The sequence below is a fragment of the Bombina bombina genome, chromosome 2 (assembly GCF_027579735.1).
Source record: "Bombina bombina isolate aBomBom1 chromosome 2, aBomBom1.pri, whole genome shotgun sequence".
NCBI lineage: Eukaryota > Metazoa > Chordata > Amphibia > Anura > Bombinatoridae > Bombina > Bombina bombina.
The window spans coordinates 1400767070-1400793083 of NC_069500.1; the positions used below are offsets into that span (position 1 = coordinate 1400767070).

Here is a 26014-nt window from a genome sequence, read left to right on the forward strand (position 1 = left end):
GCTTAAAATGCCCTGCTCTATCTAAATCATGAAAGAAAAAGTTTGGGTTTCATATCCCTTTAATGTATTTTAATTTTTGAATAGAGGCAACAGAACTTTGTGTTGTGTTGATGATAACTCAATTTACTTGATAAAAGATACAGCTATTTTACTACACACATGTTCTTTAAAATGCTGGTGCATGGGAGTATATATAGATATGCTTTACATGCACTTGCACAGTAACAGTTATATCTTTTGGAGAAGCATTTTTGCTAATACATGTATATTGCAACAATGTTTCTATTTAAAATTAGAATGCATAGATGTGCATTTCAACTGGCTGTAATGTCCCTTTAAGCCCCAAAGTACTGGAATGTCAGGGGAGGTTAGACACACTGGGAAACTAATTTGGGAAAGGGAAGCAGGGGAGAGACTGAGAGCAGCTGCAGATGAGAGGAAACCTCTCTAAAAGCGTTTCCTTCCTTAAATCCCAAAGAGCAAACTGGAGAGAGAAAAAAAATATCTTACCCTATAGCCCTTGAAAAGATGTAAGATGGTCATAGATTTTTTTTTTAAATTTAGGTATACAGCATGAATACAAGAGTGCACAGATCTAACACAAGTATGCAGTGAGACATATAAACATAAAAATTAAAGGATACCCGAATATCACATAAAATAATTCTATTAGTAACAACCTTAAAGGAATATGAAACCCAATTTTTTTTCTTTCATGATTCAGATAGAGCATGTCATTTTAAGCAATTTTCTAATTTACTCCAATTATCAATTTTTCTTCGTTCTCTTGCTATCGCTATTTGAAAAAGCAGGAATGTAAGCTTAGGAGCCAGCTGATTTTCGGTTCAGCACCTGGGTAATGCTTGCTGATTGGTTGGTAAATGTAGCCCTTTAATGAAGAGGTTTTCTCTCATATAGGAGAAAAAACATAAGGATCCGTAATAAACTCTAAGGATATACATGGAGTTGAAACCAGTAACACAATACAGAATAAGTATATAAAAGACAATCAGAAACTCACGGCTACTCTTGCACCTAATAAGTTACCTAGTAGACTAAAAGTGGTGACAGTAACGGGCAGGTCTCAGGGTCGTTTTTGGACCCATAACTAAAATAGAACAAACATGAAAAAGAACCTGCATTTCGGTGAAATTATAGAATCTTAATAAGAAAATCTCCAGCACCTTATTAACTTACGCCTAGATTTAGAGTTCTGCGGCCAAAGGGGTGCGTAGCTAACGCTGGCTTTTTTCTGGCCGCACCTTTTAAATGCCGCTGGTATTGAGAGTTCACAGAATGGCTGCGTTAGGCTCCAAAAAAGGAGCGTAGAGCATATTTAACGCAACTTCAACTCTCGATACCAGCGGTGCTTACGGACGCGGCCAGCTTCAAAACGTGCTCGTGCACGATTCCCCCATAGAAAACAATGGGGCTGTTTGAGCTGAAAAAAAACCTAACACCTGCAAAAAAGCCGCGTTCAGCTCCTAACGCAGCCCCATTGTTTGCTATGGGGAAACACTTCCTACGTCTGCACCTAACACTCTAACATGTACCCCGAGTCTAAACACCCCTAACCTTACACTTATTAACCCCTATTCTGCCGCCCCCGCTTTCACTGACCCCTACATATTATTATTAACCCCTAATCTGCCACTCTGTAAACCGCCGCTACTTACATTATCCCTATGTACCCCTAATCTGCTGCCCCTAACACCGCTGACCCCTATATTATATTTATTAACCCCTAATCTGCCCCCCACAACGTCGCCTCCACCTGCCTACACTTATTAACCCCTAATCTGCCGAGCGGACCGCACCGCTATTATAATAAAGTTATTAACCCCTAATCCGCCTCACTAACCCTATAATAAATAGTATTAACCCCTAATCTGCCCTCCCTAACATCGCCGACACCAAACTTCAAACATTAACCCCTAATCTGCCGACTGGAGCTCACCACTATTCTAATAAATGTATTAACCCCTAAAGCTAAGTCTAACCCTAACACTAAAACCCCCCTAAGTTAAATATAATTTAAATCTAACGAAATAAATTAACTCTTATTAAATAAATTATTCCTATTTAAAGCTAAATACTTACCTGTAAAATAAATCCTAATATAGCTACAATATAAATTATATTTATATTATAGCTATTTTAGGATTTATATGTATTTTACAGGTAACTTTGTATTTATTTTAACCAGGTACAATAGCTATAAAATAGTTAAAATAATTACAAAATTACCTGTAAAATAAATCCTAACCTAAGTTACAATTAAACCTAACACTACACTATCAATAAATTAATTAAATACAATATCTACAAATAAATACAATGAAATAAACTAACTAAAGTACAAAAAATAAAAAAGAACTAAGTTACAAAAAATAAAAAAATATTTACAAACATCAGAAAAATATTACAACAATTTTAAACTAATTACACCTACTCTAAGCCCCCTAATAAAATAACAAAGACCCCCAAAATAAAAAAATGCCCTACCCTATTCTAAATTATAAAAGTTCAAAGCTCTTTTACCTTACCAGCCCTGAACAGGGCCCTTTGCGGGGCATGCCCCAAAGAATTCAGCTCTTTTGCCTGTAAAAAAAACACATACAATACCCCCCCCAACATTACAACCCACCACCCACATACCCCTAATCTAACCCAAACCCCCCTTAAATAAACCTAACACTAAGCCCCTGAAGATCTTCCTACCTTATCTTCACCATACCAGGTTCACCGATCGGTCCTCAGAAGTGTTGATCCAAGCCCAAGCGGGGGGCTGAAGAGTGACGTCCATCCTCGGGCTGAAGTCTGGATCCAAGCGGCGGCTGAAGAAATCCATCATCGGGCTGAAGTCGGAAGTCCATCATCGGGATGAAGTCTTCTATCAAGCCGCATCTTCAATCTTCTTTCTTCTGGAGCGGAGCAGAGCCATCTTCTTCCAAGCCGACGCGGAACATCCTCTTCAACCGACGCCTACTCGCCGAATGACGGTTCCTTTAAATGACGTCATCCAAGATGGCGTCCCCCGAATTCCGATTGGCTGATAGGATTCTATCAGCCAATCGGAATTAAGGTAGGAATATTCTGATTAGCTGATGGAATCAGCCAATCAGAATCAAGTTCATTCCGATTGGCTGATCCAATCAGCCAATCAGATTGAGCTCGCATTCTATTGGCTGTTCCGATCAGCCAATAGAATGCGAGCTCAATCTGATTGGCTGAGTTATTTTATTAGGGGGCTTAGAGTAGGTGTAATTAGTTTAAAATTGTTGTAATATTTTTCTAATGTTTGTAAATATTTATTTATTTTTTGTAACTTAGTTCTTTTTTATTTTTTGTACTTTAGTTAGTTTATTTCATTGTATTTATGTGTAGATATTGTATTTAATTAATTTATTGATAGTGTAGTGTTAAGTTTAATTGTAGATAATTGTAGGTATTTTATTTAATTAATTTATTGATAGTGTAGTGTTAGGTTTAATTGTAGATAATTGTAGGTAGTTTATTTAATTAATTTATTGATAGTGTAGTGTTAGGTTTAATTGTAGCTAATAGTAGGTAGTTTATTTAATTTATTTATGGATAGTGTAGTGTTAGGTTTAATTGTAACTTAGGTTAGGATTTCTTTTACAGGTAATTTTGTAATTATTTTAACTATTTTAGCTATTAAATAGTTCTTAACTATTTAATAGCTATTGTACCTGGTTAAAATACATACAACGTTACCTGTAAAATAAATATTAATCCTAAAATAGCTATAATATAATTATAATTTATATTGTAGCTATATTAGGGTTTATTTTACAGGTAAGTATTTAGATTTAAATAGGAATAATTTATTTAATAAGAGTTAATTTATTTCGTTAGAATAAAATTATATTTAACTTAGGGGGGTGTTAGGGTTAGGTTTAAAATTAGCTTTAGGGGTTAAAAAATTTATTAGAGTAGCGGTGAGCTCCGATCGGCAGATTAGGGGTTAATACTTGAAGTTAGGTGTCGGCGATGTTAGGGAGGGCATATTAGGGGTTAATACTATTTATTATAGGGTTATTGAGGCGGGAGTGAGGCGGATTAGGGGTTAATAACTTTATTATAATAACGGTGCGGTCCGCTCGGCAGATTAGGGGTTAATAAGTGTAGGCAGGTGGAGGCGACGTTGTGGGGGGCAGATTAGGGGTTAATAAATATAATATAGGGGTCGGCGGTGTTAGGGGCAGCAGATTAGGGGTACATAGCTATAATATAGCTGGCGGCGGCGTGCGGACAGCAGATTAGGGGTTAATAAGTGTCGGTAGCTGGCGGCGACGTTGTGGGGGGCAGATTAGGGGTTAATAAATATAATATAGGGGTCGGCGGTGTTAGGGGCAGCAGATTAGGGGTGCATAAGGATAACGTAGGTGGCGGTCGGCAGATTAGGGGTTAAAATTTTTTAATAGAGTGTCGGCGATGTGGGGGGGCCTCGGTTTAGGGGTACATAGGTAATTTATGGGTGTTAGTGTACTTTAGAGCACAGTAGTTAAGAGGTTTATAAACCGGCGTTAGCCCAGAAAGCTCTTAACTACTGACTTTTTTCTGCGGCTGGAGTTTTGTCGTTAGATTTCTAACGCTCACTTCAGACACGACTCTAAATACCGGAGTTAGAAAGATCCCATTGAAAAGATAGGATACGCAATTGACGTAAGGGGATCTGCGGTATGGAAAAGTCGCGGCTGGAAAGTGAGCGTTAGACCCTTTCCTGACTGACTCCAAATACCGGCGGTAGCCTAAAACCAGCGTTAGGAGCCTCTAACGCTGGTTTTGACGGCTACCGCCAAACTCTAAATCTAGGCCTAAGGCAATAATCATTAAAGGGACACTATACACCATTTTCCCTTTAACTGCATGTAATAGACACTACTATAAACAAGAATATGCACAGATACTGGTATAAAAATCCAGTGTAAAACCTTTTAAAACTTTCTTAGAAGCTCCCAATTTAGAACAGTTGATGAGGTTTGGCTGGGACACCCACTGAAAGGGGCTGAGAGCAGACTCCCCCCCCCTGCATATGAAAAGACCCATTATACAAACAGAAGAAATCTGAAGTCTGCATACATCAGTATACATCTTAAACATTGGGGCTTGGTTAGGAGTCTGAAAATCAGCACAATTTTATTTAAAAATATGCAAAACAATACATTTTTAGAAAAACACCCCCAGAGAGGCTATATAAATGGATCATCTACAAAGCATTTGATGAAAGACTTGAACATACTAGTGCCAGACAAGCCAGCTAGATAGATATAGCAAATAAGTAATTGAGCAAATACATAGTATGTTTACTTAAAGCATAACAGCTAGGAGAATATACATAAGTGAGGCAGCGTGTATATCATTAAAGGGACATTAAACCCAATTTTCTTTCTTTCATGATTCAGATAGAGAATACCATTTTAAACAACTTTCTAATTTACTTCTATTATCTAATTTGCTTCATTCTCTTGATATTCTTTCATGAAAAGCATATCTAGATAGGCACAGTAGCTTCTGATTGGTGGCTGCACATCAATGCCTCATGTGATTGGCTCACCAATGTGCATTGCTATTTCTTTAACAAAGGATATCTAAAGATTGCAGCAAATTAGATAATAGAAGTAAATTGGAATGTTGTTTAAAATCGTATTCTCTGTCTGAATCATGAAATAAAAATGTGGGGTTTAGTGGCCCTTTAAGCTAGAATCTGACAATAAATGTGCTATGACACTGATCAAGAAGCAGATTTATCATATGCCAGGTAAGATAATGTTAACTGTCTGTTGTGCAATAAAACTGTAAGCCTCAGTGATTATATGAAATAGTGATACCTAGATAGGCTTAGAAGCAGCAATGCATTACTGGGAGCTATCTGCTTATTGGTGTCAGTATATATATATATATATATATACCTCTTGTCATTGGCTCATCAAATGTGTTCTGCTATCTCCCAGTAGTGCATTGCTGCTCCTTAAACAAAGGATGTCATATTCCCCTATGTGCAGAACATTGAATGTGAAATATTTACAGTAAATACATAGTTAAACACTTTATTGAATATGAATATTGAATAAATATATTTTTACGTTTTCATCTACTTAAAGGGACAGTCTACACCAGAATTGTTATTAAATAAAAAGATAGATAATCCCTTTATTAACCTTTCCCCAGCTTTGCATGACCAACACAACAATATACCTCTGTGATTACCTTGTATCTAAGCCTCTGCAAACTGCCCCCTTTATTTTAGTTCTTTTGATAGACTTGCACTTTAGCCAATCAGTGCTGGCTCCTAGGTAATTCCACGTGCATGAGCACAGTGTTATCTATATGACACACATGAACTAACACCCTCTAGTGATGAAAAACTGTAAAAATGCATTTACATAAGAGGCGGCCTTCAAGGTCTAAGAAATTTGCATATGAACCTCCTAAATTTAGCTTTCAACTAAGAATACCAAGAGAACAAAGCAAAATTGGTGATAAAAGTAAATTGGAAAGTTGTTTAAAATTACATGCCCTATCGGAATCATGAAAGTTTATTTTGGACTAGACTGTCCCTTTAACTGCAAAGGGCTCCAATGCACTTATATACTGTATGTGTCTTATGTGTTTACATATGTATTTATGTGTATATATGTCTGTAAATACATATATACACATATAAATACATAAATACATATGTACACACATATAAACAAAATAAATATAAATTTTAAGACATGTATATCTATGTATCTCTATGTTAAAAGCCCTTTGCAGCCTTTTTTTTTCAACCACCTGAGAGCTCATATCTTTGAGTCCTTATAACTTTTTATTGCAATTTTTTAATATAATTTTTATTAGATAGTGTTGTTATGAGTATATCTGTACTTTTAAATGTATTTTTAATGTTTTTTGTGCAACGTTTTATTCATGCGTAACATCTAACCAGAGCTCTGAAGTTGCGCTAACTCTGCACATTTTAAATTCAATTGCGCTTGAGTAAAAGTGTTACTTTTCAACAGTAATAAACCCAATATTGTTTGCACACAACTGTTTGAGCGCCACACGTAATCTAGCTTTATATTAGAACAGAATAATAATAAAGTTATGTATCCTTATTTGCTGAACTAATATCTCCTGCAGTTTACAGATAAGATTGAACAATACATAATGTAATATTTGTTGCATGTTGTGTGCGGTATACATTTAGCAGAGGGGGCGGAGCTATGGATAACATCAGTGGGCGTGTTTAATACATCTCTATCCTTCTTTCTTAATTGCTCAGCTGCAAAATGTCTCTATAATGCCGTTTAAAATTTTAGCAACTTAGATTTGAATATATTGAGTAACTTTTATATATATTTATTTATTTATAAAATATTTTACCAGGAAGGATACATTGAGATTTCTCTTGTTTTCAAGTATGTCCTGGGTCCACAAAACATTGCATTGATACAATAGGGTACAATAAAATTCAAAAACAATAATAATACACAATATATGCAAAAATTTAACATAGAACAGGTGGGAAATATTTAATCAACCATGACAGGTGCATTCTGTTTTGATATGTAGAGAGGGATCTCTTAAAGGATATTAGGCTTGGGGAAGGTTTGAAAGTGTGCGGGAGGTCATTCCATAACTGTGGTGCTCTGTAGGAAAAGGAGGATCGAGCTGCTTTCTTTTTGTATTGAGGCAAGCTAAATAATGTGCTGGTACTGGATCGGAGGTTATAGGAGGTGGGAATAGCCGGGCAGATCATTCTGCTCAGGAGGGTGGGAGCTTCCCAGAAACGCTCTTAAACACAAGGCAGAAAAGATGTAGGGTGCGTCTGGATTCCAGCGTCAGCCAGTTTTGTTCTTTTAGCATGTCACATATACAGTATATAATTTATATATATATATATATATATATATATATATATATATATATATATATATATATATATATATATATATATACACACACACACACACGGGTGGAAAAATATCACTATGGTTTACTAGTCAGGGGTTAAAAGTTACTAGCTCAGAAGGAACAAGTTAGTAGTCCACTTAATGTTAAAGATAGGAAAAAGTCAAATTTCTAAGTCATCCGCTGCAAAGTCGTTTGGGATTACTGGAAATTTCAAGCCCTGTATATATATATTTGTATTGCAGAAAAGTAATCAATTGCCAGTAAGTGTAACTTGCACTATAACTCATCCAACAAAAGCAGACGCTATCATGCCCCCTTGCATACTCACTCTAGCTATTAGGTCCAAAAGCTAGATGTGCAGGGAAAAGAAAAAACAAAACAAGCTCAAAAAAAGTTCAAAATTATGTTACAGCTTTAAAAAAGGTATAAAATTTGCTGTTGAAACATAAATATAAATCCAGTGTGCAATTGTATAACTTTCCACTGTGCAAAGGAGGATAGTCCAGCAGGCAGTATAAGAATCACACACATATTTCATAGTTCTGTACATGAATTATGTATGTGATTGCATTTTGTTTATACAAGGTATATATATCATGACAGGATTCTTATAGGTCACAGCATGCTGACAAAATATTGTTGCTGCTATACAGCCATCAGTTCACCCTCAAGGCCTAATGATCAAAGGATTCTCCAGCTTGGAAATAAATTGTAGTGCAGACTTCACAGGGGCTGAACTCACTGAATGCTCAAAAGAAAAAGAGTGGAACTCACCAGCACTGCGAGATCCCTCTCATTTATGTATGTGAAGGAGAGACAAGCCTAGTGCAATATAGCACTGCATGATATGAGAGTTTTGTTACACTTACACTTTGTGCTTTGTATTTTATATTGATTTACACTTCAGATTGGGTAATTTCAGTATTATTGCATATAAGCTTGACACTTTTTCTTTTATATTTTAATAAATTTAAATTTAGATCCAGCAGTGATTTTACAAATTCTCATTATGTTTTGAAAGTTTCTGTGTTACTTTAACAAATTAGGATCATCTATTTCCTAGGGGGAATCAGATACAAGTACTGTATCCCGCACCATAGTAACAGCGTGATAAATATTTATTAAACATCCACTTGTAACTGCATCACAAAAATGCAATCAGTACTGAAGTGCAATATATTGCCAATGCTGTTAATGCTCCATCCAGCTTGTATTTTAAAGCTCCACTTGTAATCTAGGCCAACAGTATTAGTATGTTAATTAAACAACAACGATTTGCTCTAATGAATAAGAACATGACATTTTTCCATTAAACTATTTCCCTTTAAAGCAACAAAAAGAAATCACAGGAATAAATAACCTCTGACAAAATTAAACACAAGATGTGATACATAGAACTGAGGTTGTTACAAAACAAAATCAGGAAAGATAAATAAACCAGCCATAGGGAATATTGATCCCCAAACTGAAATAGAACCTTACAGCAAGAACGAGAACCCCAGCACATGCTTTACTGAAGAATCCAGGAGACCTCTCTTCTTCCCAATTGTCTGGATCTGTCTTCTATGTTTAAACCAGGGGTCAAGTCCAGCGGGAACGCATGGGAACAGAGTTCCTGCACTATTTCTGCAGGTGGAGCTAAGTTCCCCCTGGACAGAGAACAGAAACGCTTCAGTAAACACTGCTGCTGCTGGTGGGAGGAGCTGGAGCACAGACTGGTTAGAGGGATAGTGAGATTCTCTAGTAGTGGGCTTTAACACTTCCTACAATACACTAAGTGCAAGACTGTCAGCAGTCCTACTGTATGATCTACCCACACTGTGTTAAACACATGGTGCTTACATTTCTGTGTGGCTTGCTCTGGGGTTATTAAGCGCCCCTTAGCAGAAATAGGACAATTGCACCTTAAGTGGGTGAGACTCTGTGACAGTGGAGGAGTCTCAGGCCCAAAGGCAACAATTCAACCATTCATTAGTTTTAATTAGCTTTTATTAAACAAACTGTAGAGATAATATAGCTATAAATACAGTGTGTGTGTGTGTGTATAAAACAATATTGTGAGGGGTAAACATCTTGGTGAGTCCCCACACTTTTTATTTTGTAGGACTTGACCCCTGGTTTAAACAGTCCATGCGCATTGATAAAATTGTGTGCCCAAGCTGATCCAGTTTAATAGATGTTACAGTTTAATTAAATTTTCTCCAATTTGGGGGATGATCAGAATCTTACGCTTGTTTTTGGCAGATAAAAATTTCTGACCATCCCCCGGTATTATCATTGTAATTCTCCAGTGATCACAATCCTAAAATTCTTGTGAGTTTAATACCCCCGGCGCTCAAAATACTAGTTACTTCCTGAAAATATCACTAAATCTGCTTCATTAATACCTTGATTTTGTAAAACAAAAAAACGATGCACAAAATTAACAACAAACAAAATTATGATTTGGGGGTTTATCAATTACATAACAGGTTGAATGGCTAATCCCTCTAAATATTTTGTAGTGATGATAATGATGACATGTCTGCAACTAATTTGTGCTACAAAACCATAGAGATACGTGTGTATGTCTTTGTAAGGGATTTAATCAGAGGCATTATCTGTATAGAGATACGTGTGTATGTCTTTGTAAGGGATTTAATCAGATTCATTATCTGTATAGAGATACGTGTGTATGTCTTTGTAAGGGATTTGATCAGATTCATTATCTGTATAGAGATACGTGTGTATGTATTTGTAAGGGATTTGATCAGAGGCATTATCTGTATAGAGATACGTGTGTATGTCTTTGTAAGGGATTTAATCAGATTCATTATCTGTATAGAGATACGTGTGTATGTATTTGTAAGGGATTTAATCAGATTCATTATCTGTATAGAGATACGTGTGTATGTCTTTGTAAGGGATTTAATCAGATTCATTATCTGTATAGAGATACGTGTGTATGTCTTTGTAAGGGATTTAATCAGATTCATTATCTGTATAGAGATACGTGTGTATGTTTTTGTAAGGGATTTAATCAGATTCATTATCTGTATAGAGATACGTGTGTATGTCTTTGTAAGGGATTTAATCAGATTCATTATCTGTATAGAGATACGTGTGTATGTTTTTGTAAGGGATTTGATCAGAGGCATTATCTGTATAGAAATACGTGTGTATGTCTTTGTAAGGGATTTAATCAGAGGCATTATCTGTATAGAAATACGTGTGTATGTCTTTGTAAGGGATTTAATCAGAGGCATTATCTGTATAGAGATACGTGTGTATGTCTTTGTAAGGGATTTAATCAGAGGCATTATCTGTATAGAGATACGTGTGTATGTCTTTGTAAGGGATTTAATCAGAGGCATTATCTGTATAGAGATACGTGTGTATGTCTTTGTAAGGGATTTAATCAGAGGCATTATCTGTATAGAGATACGTGTGTATGTTTTTGTAAGGGATTTGATTAGAGGCATTATCTGTATAGAGATACGTGTGTATGTCTTTGTAAGGGATTTAATCAGAGGCATTATCTGTATAGAGATACGTGTGTATGTCTTTGTAAGGGATTTAATCAGAGGCATTATCTGTATAGAGATACGTGTGTATGTCTTTGTAAGGGATTTGATCAGAGGCATTATCTGTATAGAGATACGTGTGTATGTCTTTGTAAGGGATTTGATCAGAGGCATTATCTGTATAGAGATACGTGTGTATGTCTTTGTAAGGGATTTAATCAGAGGCATTATCTGTATAGAGATACGTGTGTATGTCTTTGTAAGGGATTTAATCAGATTCATTATCTGTATAGAGATACGTGTGTATGTTTTTGTAAGGGATTTAATCAGATTCATTATCTGTATAGAGATACGTGTGTATGTCTTTGTAAGGGATTTAATCAGATTCATTATCTGTATAGAGATACATGTGTATGTTTTTGTAAGGGATTTAATCAGATTCATTATCTGTATAGAGATACGTGTGTATGTCTTTGTAAGGGATTTAATCAGAGGCATTATCTGTATAGAGATACGTGTGTATGTCTTTGTAAGGGATTAGATCAGAGGCATTATCTGTATAGAGATACGTGTGTATGTATTTGTAAGGGATTTAATCAGAGGCATTATCTGTATAGAGATACGTGTGTATGTATTTGTAAGGGATTTAATCAGAGGCATTATCTGTATAGAGATACGTGTGTATGTCTTTGTAAGGGATTAGATCAGAGGCATTATCTGTATAGAGATACGTGTGTATGTCTTTGTAAGGGATTTAATCAGAGGCATTATCTGTATAGAGATACGTGTGTATGTCTTTGTAAGGGATTAGATCAGAGGCATTATCTGTATAGAGATACGTGTGTATGTCTTTGTAAGGGATTTGATCAGATTCATTATCTGTATAGAGATACGTGTGTATGTTTTTGTAAGGGATTTGATCAGAGGCATTATCTGTATAAAGATACGTGTGTATGTCTTTGTAAGGGATTTGATTAGAGGCATTGAAGCCGAATTATCAAGTCGTCAACTATGCTGCATTCGCCTAACATCGTGGCCGCTGACCTGAATACGATTGCCATATTTATCAAAAAATCCGGCAAAAAGCAGTGCACCAAGTACGGGGCGATGAGCAGCTGACTGTTGTTAACTAACAGTCATCGATCTCGCTGCTATTCGGCTTTTTAACAACTTTATTTATATCCTGTCACTAAACACCCCCACTATATTAAAATGTTTAACCCCTATCCCGCCACTCCCGGAGCCCACTACAACTTTAATAAAGCTATTAATCCCTATCCAGCCGCTCCCGGACCCCTCCGCAACTAAATAAATGTATTAACCCTTATCCCGCCGCTCCCGGACCCCACCACCACTAAATAAATTTATTAACCCCTAAACCCCTGGCCTCCCACATCACTACCACTTACTAAACCTATTAACCCCTAAACCGCCAGCCCCCCACATCGCCATAAACTAAATTAAGCTATTAACCCATATACCTAACAAGCTGCTAACTTTACATTATAATTACCTCATCCCTATCTTATAATAAATTAAAACTTACCTTTAGAATTAAAATAAACTATATTAAACTATTAATTAACCTACCCTAACTATTATACTAAAAGTACATTAAACTATATTAAACTATTAATTAACCTACCCTAACTATTATACTAAAATTACATTAAACTATATTAAACTATTAATTAACCTACTCTAACTATTATACTAAAATTACATTAAACTAACAATTAAATTAACTATATTACATATTTAAAAACCTAACCCTACTTAAGTTATTCAAATCTATTATTAAAAATTACTAAATTACAAAGAAATAAAAACTAAGTTACAAAAAATAAAAAACACTAAGTTACAAAAAATAAAAAAACCACAGTATCAAAAATAAAAAAAGAATTACACCTAATCTAAGAGCCCTATCCAAATAAAAAAGATCCCGCAAAATAAAAAAAATCCTAGCCTACACTAAACTACTAATAGCCCTTAAAAGGGCCTTTTGTGGGGCATTGCCCCAAAAGAAATCAGCTCTTTTACCTGTAAAAAAAAAATACAAACACCCCCCCAACAGTAAAACACACCACCCACACAACCAACACCCCCAAATAAAACCCTATCTAAAAAACCTAAGCTCCCCATTGCCCTAAAAAGGACATTTAGCTCTTTTACTGCCCAAAGTCCCTAACCTAAAATTAAAACCTACCCAATAAACCCTTAAAAAAACCTAACACTAACCACTGACGATCCACTTACAGTTTTCGAAGACCTGACATCCATCCTCATCCAAGCGGCAGAAGTCCTCAGCGAAGCCGGCAGAAGTTTTTATCCAAGCGGGCCAAAGTCTTCATCCAAGGGGGCAGAAGTCTTCATCCAGACGGCATATTCCATCTTCATCCATCTGGCCCGGAGTGGCTCCATCTTCAAGACATCCGGCGTGCAGCATCCTCTTCTTCCAATGGTCAACAAGATGGCGTCCCTTACATTCCGATTGGCTGATTCTATCAGCCAATAGGAATTAAAGGGGAAAAAATCCAATCAGCCAATAGGATTGAGCTCGCATTCTATTGGCTAATTGGAATAGCCAATAGCATGCAAGCTCAGACCTCGCTGAATGTGGAGAGCAATACGCTCTCCGTATTCAGTATTGCACCAGCCAGCCAGCAGGGGGGTGTCAATCAACCCGATCGTACTCGATCGGGTTGAATTGTGGCGATGTCTGTCCGCCTCCTCAGAGCAGGCGGACAGGTTATGGAGCAGCGGTCTTTAGACCGCTGCTCCATAACTTGTGTTTCTGGCGAGTCTGAAGGCTCTCCAGAAACACGGGGCATCAAGCTCCATACGGAGCTTGATAGATATGACCCAGTATCTGTATAGAGGACATGTGTATTTGCTGGGTTATTGATTTCACTAAATATTATTAGTGTAAAGTGCGTATTATTAACTGTTTAACTTTAATTGATTGCGCAGATAGCATTTGTATCTGTTTGGTGATTTTACCTTCTAATGTCATCTAATATGGCAGGAGGAAGTGTAAGGCAAATGTACAAAACCAATGATATATTTGAGAACTTTTTGGGATACTTGGGTAATAAGTCATAAAGTGTTGCCTGGGGATTTACCAGATTCTTTTAGCTGTTGAATTAAGTGAACTAAGTGAGAAAAAAAGGCCATATTTTACCAAAATGATAACGGAAAAAGTGCTGCTAATATGCAAATGAAAATGATTATGATGGCATTGAAAACGAATGAGCGACATCCATTAGCATACCAATAATTATCAAGCGATAGACTGTGAAAAATGTAATCTTTATTGACTTTGAAATGTGATCCAGATTCTGCAGATGTAACATTATATATTATACCATTGTCAGTGTGCAGTTTAATTTAATCTTCAATTTCCCTTAAATTTGACTCACTGTTTGCAGTTAAGAAAACCGCAGCTTCATACAAACCTGGGAAACTGCCCAGATTACAGAATTTATTTAGATGTGTTTAGATGTGCTGATTTCTTTAATGTAAGGACGTGTGGTCATTATGTCTCTCAGAACTCATGGAGATTATCAGTGATAAAACTTGACAACTGTAAAGAAATCCCTATAAAAAGTCCATTAGTCATAATGACCGGTATCTTATGTAAATAAAGTTAAACAGAGAGGCCTAGCTGGGCTAAAAGGATGGCTGTGATGTGGTAGAGGAAATATTTTAAAATATAAGAGTTCAATTCCTTTCTGACTCACCGATATTGTGATAATGTTCCGTTTTGGTTTACACAAGTTAGTTTAGACACAACACAAGTATACACGTGCAGCACTCCTGCCAATAGAACCTCACTGAGGTAAAGCACCCAATGAATTCAAATACTTATGGCCAGATTACAAGTGGAGCTCTAAATATCTCTTTGATGAAAGCGATATTTGCGCTCCACTGTGTAATAGCGCACGATAATGTGCGCTGTTATTACAAGTTTTCAGCAATGTCGGGTTAGCATTGTTGGGGAGCATTGCGCTCAAGAGAGCGTGCTTCCATAGGCTCTTATGGGAGCCTCATTCTGATGCCATCATACACGACATGATCAGAACTCGCACAACACAGGGGGTAAGTAGCCCAGCGATGGGCAGCAGTGTTAAATATATATGTATATACACACATTAACACACAAATATATATGTATATACACATATTAACACATAAATATATATGTATATACACACATTAACACATAAATATATATATATACACACATATTAACACATAAATATATATATATATATATATACACATAATAACACATAAATATATATGTATATACACACATTAACAGATAAATATATATGTATATACACACATTAACACATAAATATATATGTATACACACATATTAACACATAAATATATATATATATATATATATATATATACACATAATAACACATAAATATATATGTATATACACACATTAACAGATAAATATATATGTATATACACACATTAACACATAAATATATATGTATATACACACATTAACACATAAATATATATGTATATACACACATTAACACATAAATATATATGTATATAAGCATACACAATGTGCAGCCTGGCCACCTGACCAATGTGCAGCCTGGCAACTGAGACCATGACCAATGAGCAGCCTGGGCACCCGAGACCCTGACCAAGGAGCAGGCTGGGCACCAAGACCCTGTTCAAGGAGCAGCCTGGGCACCAAGACCCTGACCAATGAACACACTGGGCACCAAGACCCTGACAAATGAGCAGCCTGGGCACCAAGACCCTGACAAATGAGCAGCCTGGGAAGCAAGACCCTGACCAATGAGCAGCCTGGGCACCGAGACCCTGACCAATGAGCAGCCTGGGAAGCAAGACCCTGACCAATGAGCAGCCTGGGCACCGAGACCCTGACCAATGAGCAGTCTGGGCTGAGGAGGAACAATAGTTATAGAACTTGTTGGACTTGTGCAGTATTTATCCATATTTATTATTCTTTGGAGTTGTGGGATAAGCATATCAAGTTGTTACGTAGACTGATACTAGAATACATCGTATTTATTCATGTTTAACAAAAAAAAACATACATGACAAATTATTATAAGTATTATTCCTTGTTTTGTGAGAGTGATTAAATGCCCATGGTTATGTATTTTAATTCATCGGGTCCTTTACCTTAGTGAGGGTCTATTGGCAGGAGTGCTACTGAGTTGTGTAAACATTGTTAAATTATACCAAATACCACTTCCCTTATAAATAACAAAATATAAAGGTTGAAATATATATACGTATATATACACACACAGTAAATGTATATACAATGGTAAAATGGATATATGCATTCTTTAATCTTTGATTTAATCTTTTTTAATCTTTGATTACCAAAAAGGTCTGAAAAGGCCTTACTTATATTAGAACACAACTCTCTGACCGACAATGGGTTCAGGTAAATTCATCCAAAGATCTTTTTTCCATAGAAACTGTCTGTGTCTTTGTTCTCTAGCTAGTAAATAACATGACGCATTGAATTGTCTAAACAGACTCATATTTCTCTGTCACTTTTCTTGCGCCCTATGGAATGCGCCCACCATCTGAAAGCAATTAGCCTCCATCTATCAAACTGACATCTTCACTTTTAACAAGCATTTTACTTCATCAAACATTATGTCCCCAATTGCACTGTCATAATAACTTGCTATTAACTGTAATAAAATCTGTATCGTTAACTAATAATACAGAGAAAAATATGTTAATTGGCCAACAGCTTTAAATTAAAGGAACTGTAAACACTTAGGCCTAGATTTGGAGTTTGGCGGTAGATGGGCTGTTAACGCTCCGCAGGCTTTTTTCTGGCCGCACCATAAATTTAACTCTGGTATCGAGAGTTCAAACAAATGCTGCGTTAGGCTCCAAAAAAGGAGCGTAGAGCATTTTTACCGCAAATGCAACTCTCGATACCAGAGTTGCTTACGGACGCGGCCAGCCTCAAAAACGTGCTCGTGCACGATATCCCCATAGGAAACAATGGGGCTGTTTGAGCTGAAAAAAAACCTAACACCTGCAAAAAAGCAGCGTTCAGCTCCTAACGCAGCCCCATTGTTTCCTATGGGGAAACACTTCCTACGCCTGCACCTAACACTCTAACATGTACCCCGAGTCTAAACACCCATAACCTTACACTTATTAACCCCTAATCTGCCGCTCCCGCTATCGCTGACCCCTGCATATTTTTTTAACCCCTAATCTGCCGCTCCGTAAACCGCCGCAACCTACGTTATCCCTATGTACCCCTAATCTGCTGCCCTAACATCGCCGACCCCTATATTATATTTATTAACCCCTAATCTGCCCCCCACAACGTCGCCGACACCTGCCTACACTTATTAACCCCTAATCTGCCGAGCGGACCGCACCGCTACTATAATAAAGTTATTAACCCCTAACCCGCCTCACTAACCCTATCATAAATAGTATTAACCCCTAATCTGCCCTCCCTAACATCGCCGACACCTAACTTCAATTATTAACCCCTAATCTGCCGACTGGAGCTCACCGCTACTCTAATAAATGTATTAACCCCTAAAGCTAAGTCTAACCCTAACACTAACACCCCCCTAACTTAAATATAATTTACATCTAACGAAATTAATTAACTCTTATTAAATAACTTATTCCTATTTAAAGCTAAATACTTACCTGTAAAATAAATCCTAATATAGCTACAATATAAATTATAATTATATTATAGCTATTTTAGGATTTATATTTATTTTACAGGCAACTTTGTAATTATTTTAACCAGGTACAATAGCTATTAAATAGTTAAGAACTATTTAATAGTTACCTAGTTAAAACAATAACAAATTTACCTGTAAAATAAATCCTAACCTAAGATATAATTAAACCTAACACTACCCTATCAATAAATTAATTAAATAAACTACCTACAATTACCTACAATTAACCTAACACTACACTATCAATAAATTAATTAAACACAATTCCTACAAATAAATACAATTAAATAAACTAGCTAAAGTACAAAAAATAAAAAAGAACTAAGTTACAAAAAATAAAAAAATATTTACAAACATCAGAAAATTATTATAACAATTTTAAACTAATTACACCTACTCTAAGCCTCCTAATAAAATAACAAAGACCCCCAAAATAAAAAATTCCCTACCCTATTCTAAATTAAAAAAGTTAAAAGCTCTTTTACCTTACCAGCCCTGAACAGGGCCCTTTGCGGGGCATGCCCCAAGAATTTCAGCTCTTTTGCCTGTAAAAAAACACATACAATGCCCCCCCCAACATTACAACCCACCACCCACATACCCCTAATCTAACCCAAACCCCCCTTAAATAAACCTAACACTAAGCCCCTGAAGATCTTCCTACCTTGTCTTCACCATCCAGGTATCACCGATCCGTCCTGGCTCCAACATCTTCATCCAACCCAAGCGGGGGTTGGCGATCCATCATCCGGTGGCTGAAGAGGTCCAGAAGAGGCTCCAAAGTCTTCCTCCTATCCGGCAAGAAGAGGACATCCGGACCGGCAAACATCTTCTCCAAGCGGCATCTTCGATCTTCTTGCATCCGGTGCGGAGCGGGTCCATCTTGAAGCAGGCGACGCGGATCCATCCTCTTCTTCCGTTGTCACAGCCAATAGAATGCGAGCTCAATCTGATTGGCTGATTGGATCAGCCAATCGGATTGAACTTGATTCTGATTGGCTGATTCCATCAGCCAATCAGAATATTCCTACCTTAATTCCGATTGGCTGATAGAATCCTATCAGCCAATCGGAATTCAAGGGACGCCATCTTGGATGACGTCCCTTAAAGGAACCGTCATTCGTTGGGAGACAACGGAAGAAGAGGATGGATCCGCGCCGCCTGCTTCAAGATGGACCCACTCCGCACCGGATGCAAGAAGATCGAAGATGCCGCTTGGAGAAGATGTTTGCCGGTCCGGATGTCCTCTTCTTGCCGGATAGGAGGAAGACTTTGGAGCCTCTTCTGGACCTCTTCAGCCACCGGATGATGGATCGCCAACCCCCGCTTGGGTTGGATGAAGATGTTGGAGCCAGGACGGATCGGTGATACCTGGATGGTGAAGACAAGGTAGGAAGATCTTCAGGGGCTTAGTGTTAGGTTTATTTAAGAGGAGTTTGGGTTAGATTAGGGGTATGTGGGTGGTGGGTTGTAATGTTGGGGGGGGGTATTGTATGTGTTTTTTTTACAGGCAAAAGAGCTGAAATTCTTGGGGCATGCCCCGCAAAGGGCCCTGTTCAGGGCTGGTAAGGTAAAAGAGCTTTTAACTTTTTTAATTTAGAATAGGGTAGGGAATTTTTTATTTTGGGGGTCTTTGTTATTTTATTAGGGGGCTTAGAGTAGGTGTAATTAGTTTAAAATTGTTGTAATAATTTTCTGATGTTTGTAAATATTTTTTTATTTTTTGTAACTTCGTTCTTTTTTATTTTTTGTACTTTAGCTAGTTTATTTAATTGTATTTATTTGTAGGAATTGTGTTTAATTAATTTATTGATAGTGTAGTGTTAGGTTAATTGTAGGTAATTGTAGGTAGTTTATTTAATTAATTTATTGATAGGGTAGTGTTAGGTTTAATTATATCTTAGGTTAGGATTTATTTTACAGGTAAATTTGTTATTATTTTAACTAGGTAACTATTAAATAGTTCTTAACTATTTAATAGCTATTGTACCTGGTTAAAATAATTACAAAGTTGCCTGTAAAATAAATATTAATCCTAAAATAGCTATAATATAATTATAATTTATATTGTAGCTATATTAGGATTTATTTTACAGGTAAGTATTTAGCTTTAAATAGGAATAAGTTATTTAATAAGAGTTAATTAATTTCGTTAGATGTAAATTATATTTAAGTTAGGGGGGTGTTAGTGTTAGGGTTAGACTTAACTTTAGGGGTTAATCCATTTATTATAGTAGCGATGAGCTCCGGTCGTCAGATTAGGGGTTAATAATTGAAGGTAGGTGTCGGCGATGTTAGGGAGGGCAGATTAGGGGTTAATACTATTTATGATAGGGTTAGTGAGGCGGATTAGGGGTTAATAACTTTATTATAGTAGCGCTCAGGTCCGCTCGGCAGATTAGGGGTTAATAAGTGTAGGCAGGTGTCGGCGACGTTGAGGGGGGCAGATTAGGGGTTAATAAATATAATATAGGGGTCGGCGGTGTTAGGGGCAGCAGATTAGGGGTACATAAGGATAACGTAGGTGGCGGCGCTTTGCGGTCGGGAGATTAGGGGTTAATTATTGTAAGTAGCTGGCGGCGACGTTGTGGGGGGCAGGTTAGGGGTTAATAAATGTAATACAGGGGTCGGCGGGGTTAGGGGCAGCAGATAAGTATAACGTAGGTGGCGGTCGGCAGATTAGGGGTTAAAAAATTTAAATGGAGTGGCGGCGATGTGGGGGGACCTCGGTTTAGGGGTACATAGGTAGTTTATGGGTGTTAGTGTACTTTAGGGTACAGTAGTTAAGAGCTTTATGAACCGGCGTTAGCCCAGAAAGCTCTTAACTCCTGCTATTTTCCGGCGGCTGGAGTTTTGTCGTTAGAGCTCTAACGCTCACTTCAGAAACGACTCTAAATACCAGCGTTAGAAAGATCCCATTGAAAAGATAGGATACGCAATTGACGTAAGGGGATCTGCGGTATGGAAAAGTCGCGGCTGAAAAGTGAGCGTTAGACCCTTTAATCACTGACTCCAAATACCGGCGGTAGCCTAAAACCAGCGTTAGGAGCCTCTAACGCTGGTTTTCACGGCTAACGCCAAACTCCAAATCTAGGCCTTTGTAATTACAAGACATTTCTGTTGTGTTGCTAAAGAATGACTCATCAGCCAAGTCTTTTTATTTTTAAAACAAACTTACAGTCTTTTTACTGGAATTAGTTATCAATAGCAAAACTCCCCACACAATTTGCCTAATTTGGAGGAGCCTATCTTGGCTTTAGTCTGCAGACAACAAGGATAATTACAGTCATAAAGTTAGTATAAAGTGAATTGTTTTGCAGTTTGTATCCGATAAAGACAATTAGTGACAGATATGTCGCAGAGTTAGCCTTGAGAAGTCAGCAGGTGCATTTCAAGTTCTGAGAATCAGAAATTGCTCAAGTTTCAGAGCTAAATTACATGAAACGGGGGAAATAAATAATTAAAGTATATTGCAAAGTAGTTTCATTATGCATTACTAAACATTTTATATAAAAATCTAAAGGTATTTACTGTTTAACCTTTAATAAACTAAATGACACTGATGGATATTAACAGGGGAGAGAAAACGGGGCAAATTTATTTTTTGTTGGGGTCATATCTAGAGTTTGATCTTGAGGATAAGCAGTAAACGCGCCCTTAAAGGGACACTTAATTTGTTTCTATATATGTATAGTTTATATCGGCAATAAGTACAGAACTGCAAAAGACCTGCATACAAATACATATTTTAAAGCATTTACAACCATTAGACAAACTACTTGTAATCTCCAGTTAGAATATTTATCTTATCTGCCTTAACCTTGTCAAATTAAGGTTTGCTGCAACTCAGTTTGTCTACTGATCTAAGCAATTACTGTTTAGTATGTAGCTGGTTTAGGCAAGTTGCAGCATTTTGAAGAAAATCTAAGTTACAGAATTTGGTTTTTGGCCTTTTTAGGGAGTGTGGGACAAGCACAATTTTTTACACAAATGCAAAGTATTTTACATGAAAAGGAAGTAAAATAAATAATGAATGTGCATTGTAAAGTTTGTTTTACTACTGACTATTAAACATTTTTATGGATATCAAATGGTTGTCACCTGATTCACAAGATATCACATGGTTGCCGCATGACCCTCTAGATATCATAAAATAGTCACATGACCCACTAGATATTAATTGGCTGTCACATGACCCTCTAGATATCATATTATTATCACCTGATCCTCTAGATATCACATGTTCTATGTAAAAATACCAATAACTCTCACTTAACCTGGTCATATTTAAAAGTACACTGTACTGTAAAATGGGTTTCCCCTTAATGTATTTCCAGTGACTTGTTATACCAGCTGCAAAGTATTAACGGTATGGGAAATTAATCGTTTAGGTTTATTTTAATATTTGAAAATATGTTTTTGCTCAATGAAACCACAACCCATTGTTTATAAGAACATTTATCTTCTCTCTCTCTCTCTCTCTCTCTCTCTCTCTGTCTCTCTCTCTGTCTCTCTCTCTCTCTCTCTCTCTCTCTCTCTCTCTCTCTCTCTCTCTCTCTCTCTCTCTCTCTCTCTCTCTCTCTCAGGAACCTACCAGTCACTGTGGAGTACATGGGACTACTGGTCCTAATGGGCTCACCATGAGTCTCCTGTTTGGGACCTGCAATGCTTGCAGCTCTTAAGTGGGACTTTACCTATGTATTAAATCCCTTTACATGTTTTTGTTTTTTTTTTGCATCAGAGTGTCCAATTAAAGGGACAATATATTGAAAATTATACTTGATTCAGATAGTGCGCGCAATTTTAAACAACCTTCCAATTACGTCTATTATTGAATTTACTTTGTTCTTTTGGTGTCCTTTGTTGAAAAGCATACCTGGGTAGACTCAGGAGTAGCAATGCACTACTGAGAGCTAGCTGGTGATTGCACATATATGCCTCTTGTCATTGGCTCACCCTATGTGTTCAGGTAGCTCCCAGAAATGCATTGCTGCTCCTTCAAAAAGGATAGAAAAAGAATAAAGCAAATTTAAATGTTTACAATTATAAGCTGTGCCGGAACCGTGAAAGAATAATTTGAGGGTTCCTGTCCATTTAACAAGATATATACTCACATAAGGGTGAACATAACTTTTAAAACTCTTAGTATTGATCGTAGTAATCATAGTATAACAAAAAATCTCAAAAAAACAAAAGATAAAACAACCCCATAAGCTGAGAGAGTGTTAATAAATGTGCTAAACAATAGATGGCAACTATATCAAACAGATATTATTATAATTACTTGGATTGACAGTTGACTGCACAATTTATTTTGAAAATAATTAATATATCTATGTGTTATGGGTTAATATTCTTTCCCTTGGTCGGTTGTGGCCATACATCTTTATGTCATTGCTGGAGTATTTACATATTCTCCAGCAGAGACCACTAATGATAGTGAGTCAGGAGCTAATACAGATGTTTTTCCCATCCAGTCGTTCACATGTGATCTTACCTATCTGCAGAGAGCCCATGCTGGTGTCTATCAGTGTGGACATCTGAAATGACAAAAAGGCAAGAATGTGGTGTTAATAGACAGTTGTATAATGATCAGGCCTCTGTATAGAATTCAGCATGTTGCCTTTAAGCTTTTTACACTGAAATAAGGGAAATTCTGGGCATCCCTAGGGGCATGAGGAATCAAATGCCCTCCCAGCACTTATGTATCAGCAGTCTAATTCCTGGGCATAGGCAGTAATAATGAGCAATAATACGCCTTACTCCAAACCTAGAGCGGCACAAGACCCCTTGTTTCAATTTAGGGGAATTTACTATTTCAAATTAGCAGCCATTTGCTCTTTTATGAACCATTGGGTTGATGTAAAAACTGAAATTAAAGGGACATTAAACTGCAAAAAGTTGTAATGTGTTAGATAATTGTATTATCTCCCTGTTACTGGCATGTCACAGCCCTGTAAAGGATAAAACACTGCTAAACCCAGCTCCATAGAACTAATGCACTACCAGTTTTTAGGAATAGATTAGAGGAAAAGCAAGCAAATTAAGTGTTGAGTGTACATCTTTATTAACTTTTATTTTTTATGAATATACTTTTTATGGGAATTTAATTAACACCGCCACTTGTTTTTGCACATGTACAGGTGATTGTGGCTACAATTTGTCTAACTATAATATCTTGTTTCTGGGACGCCTGGGTAGATTCTTTTATCACAGCTTTAGCTGACAGTGGGTAATTAACGCTTTGCTTGTTTACACTATACAACATGCCTCAAGAACACTTTCTAAAACCGCAATAACCACAGCGTAACAGACGGATGGGTCTCCCACGTGCGTTTCCAGCTGGCGTCTGTCACAACTAAATCATCTTCAGTTGAGAAATCCAGCTGTGATTCCCAGCCAACTGATTTGCTTGCTTTAGTTAAAGGGAAATGTGCTTGAAACATTTTCAGTCGTCCATGTCAATGAACAGTAATTAAAGGTCTAGTGTAGTCAAAATTAAACTTTCATGATTCAGATAGAGAAGGGAATTTTAAGCAACTTTCTAATTTACTCCTATTATCAATTTTTTCTTTGTTCTCTTGGTATCTTTATTTCAATGTAAGCATAGGAGCCGGAGCATTTTTGGTTTGGCACCTGGGTAGCCCCCTCTGATTGGTGTCTAAATGTAGCCACCAATCAGCAAGCTCTACCCAGGTGCTGAACCAAAAATGGTCCGGGTCCTGTGCTTACATTCAAATAAAGATACCAAGAGAACAAAGAAAAATTGATAATAGGAGTAAATTAAAAAGTTGCTAAAAAATTGCTGCTCTGTCTGAATCATGAAAGTTTAATTTGACTATACTATCCCTTAAAAGGGACACTCAAGTCAAAAGTAAACTTTCATGATTCAGATAGTGCAGCCATTTTAAACAACTTTCCAATTTACTTCCATTAACAAAATGTGCACAGTCTTTTTATATTTACACTTTTTGAGGCACCAGCTCATACTGAGCATGTGCAAGAGTTCACAGAATATACGTATATGCATTTGTGATTGGCTGATGGCTGTCACATGATACATGGGGATTGGAAATAGACATAACTTTAAAATATTTCAGAAAAAAAATGTACTCATTTGAAGTTCAGACTAAGTGCTATTGCATTGTCTTGTTATCTTGCATTTGTTGATTATGCAAATCTACTGTATTTACTGGTCCGTTAAACATAGTAAAACATATTTTTTGTGAAAAAAAGTTAAAACGGACATGAAACCAACATTTTTCTTTTTATGAATCACACAGAGCATGCAATTTGAAACAACTTTGGGCTAGTTTACAAGTGGAGCGCAATCATATGCGCCATAGCGATTAGGGGTATATGGCAGGGGTTTGCGCTCTTCGGGCTTAACACTCATATTACAAGTTGAAAGTAAACGTGATCGCGTGAGGCAATTGTGATTTACGCTAGATTCATTACCACGATTATAGAGCTGTGGTTAACTGTTTGGCGAAAATAAAAAGTTGCACAAAACACTTTAAAAAATGCATTACAAACTATATTTACACTTATAATAACACTGTCTAATGAAAAAATATTTAAAAAAAATATTGCGCACAAAAGTTGTAATGGTTCAAAGATATGAGATTTCAAGATATGAGATTTCAAGATATGAGATTTCAAGTGTTAAAAAAAGGCAAAGGACTTTAACATACATATAAATGTCTAATGATGTATATATATATGTATATATATGTCTATATTTGCGTACATATGTATTTATATGTGTATATACTGTATGTATTTACAGACATAGATATACGTTTAAACACAGAAATATATACATATACATACATATAT

General features: G+C 36.6%; 1 protein-coding gene across 2 annotated transcripts in view; it reads right to left on the reverse strand.

Annotated features, from left to right (window-relative positions):
- HSPA12B (heat shock protein family A (Hsp70) member 12B) overlaps positions 1 to 26014 on the reverse strand; it is a 184174-nt gene that overhangs the window by 127413 nt on the left and 30747 nt on the right. For both annotated transcript variants that reach the window (XM_053704327.1, XM_053704328.1), the window contains exon 2: positions 23673 to 23715. In XM_053704327.1, coding sequence (XP_053560302.1) covers positions 23673 to 23715 — 43 coding nt within the window. The remainder of the gene's footprint in view (positions 1 to 23672; positions 23716 to 26014) is intronic.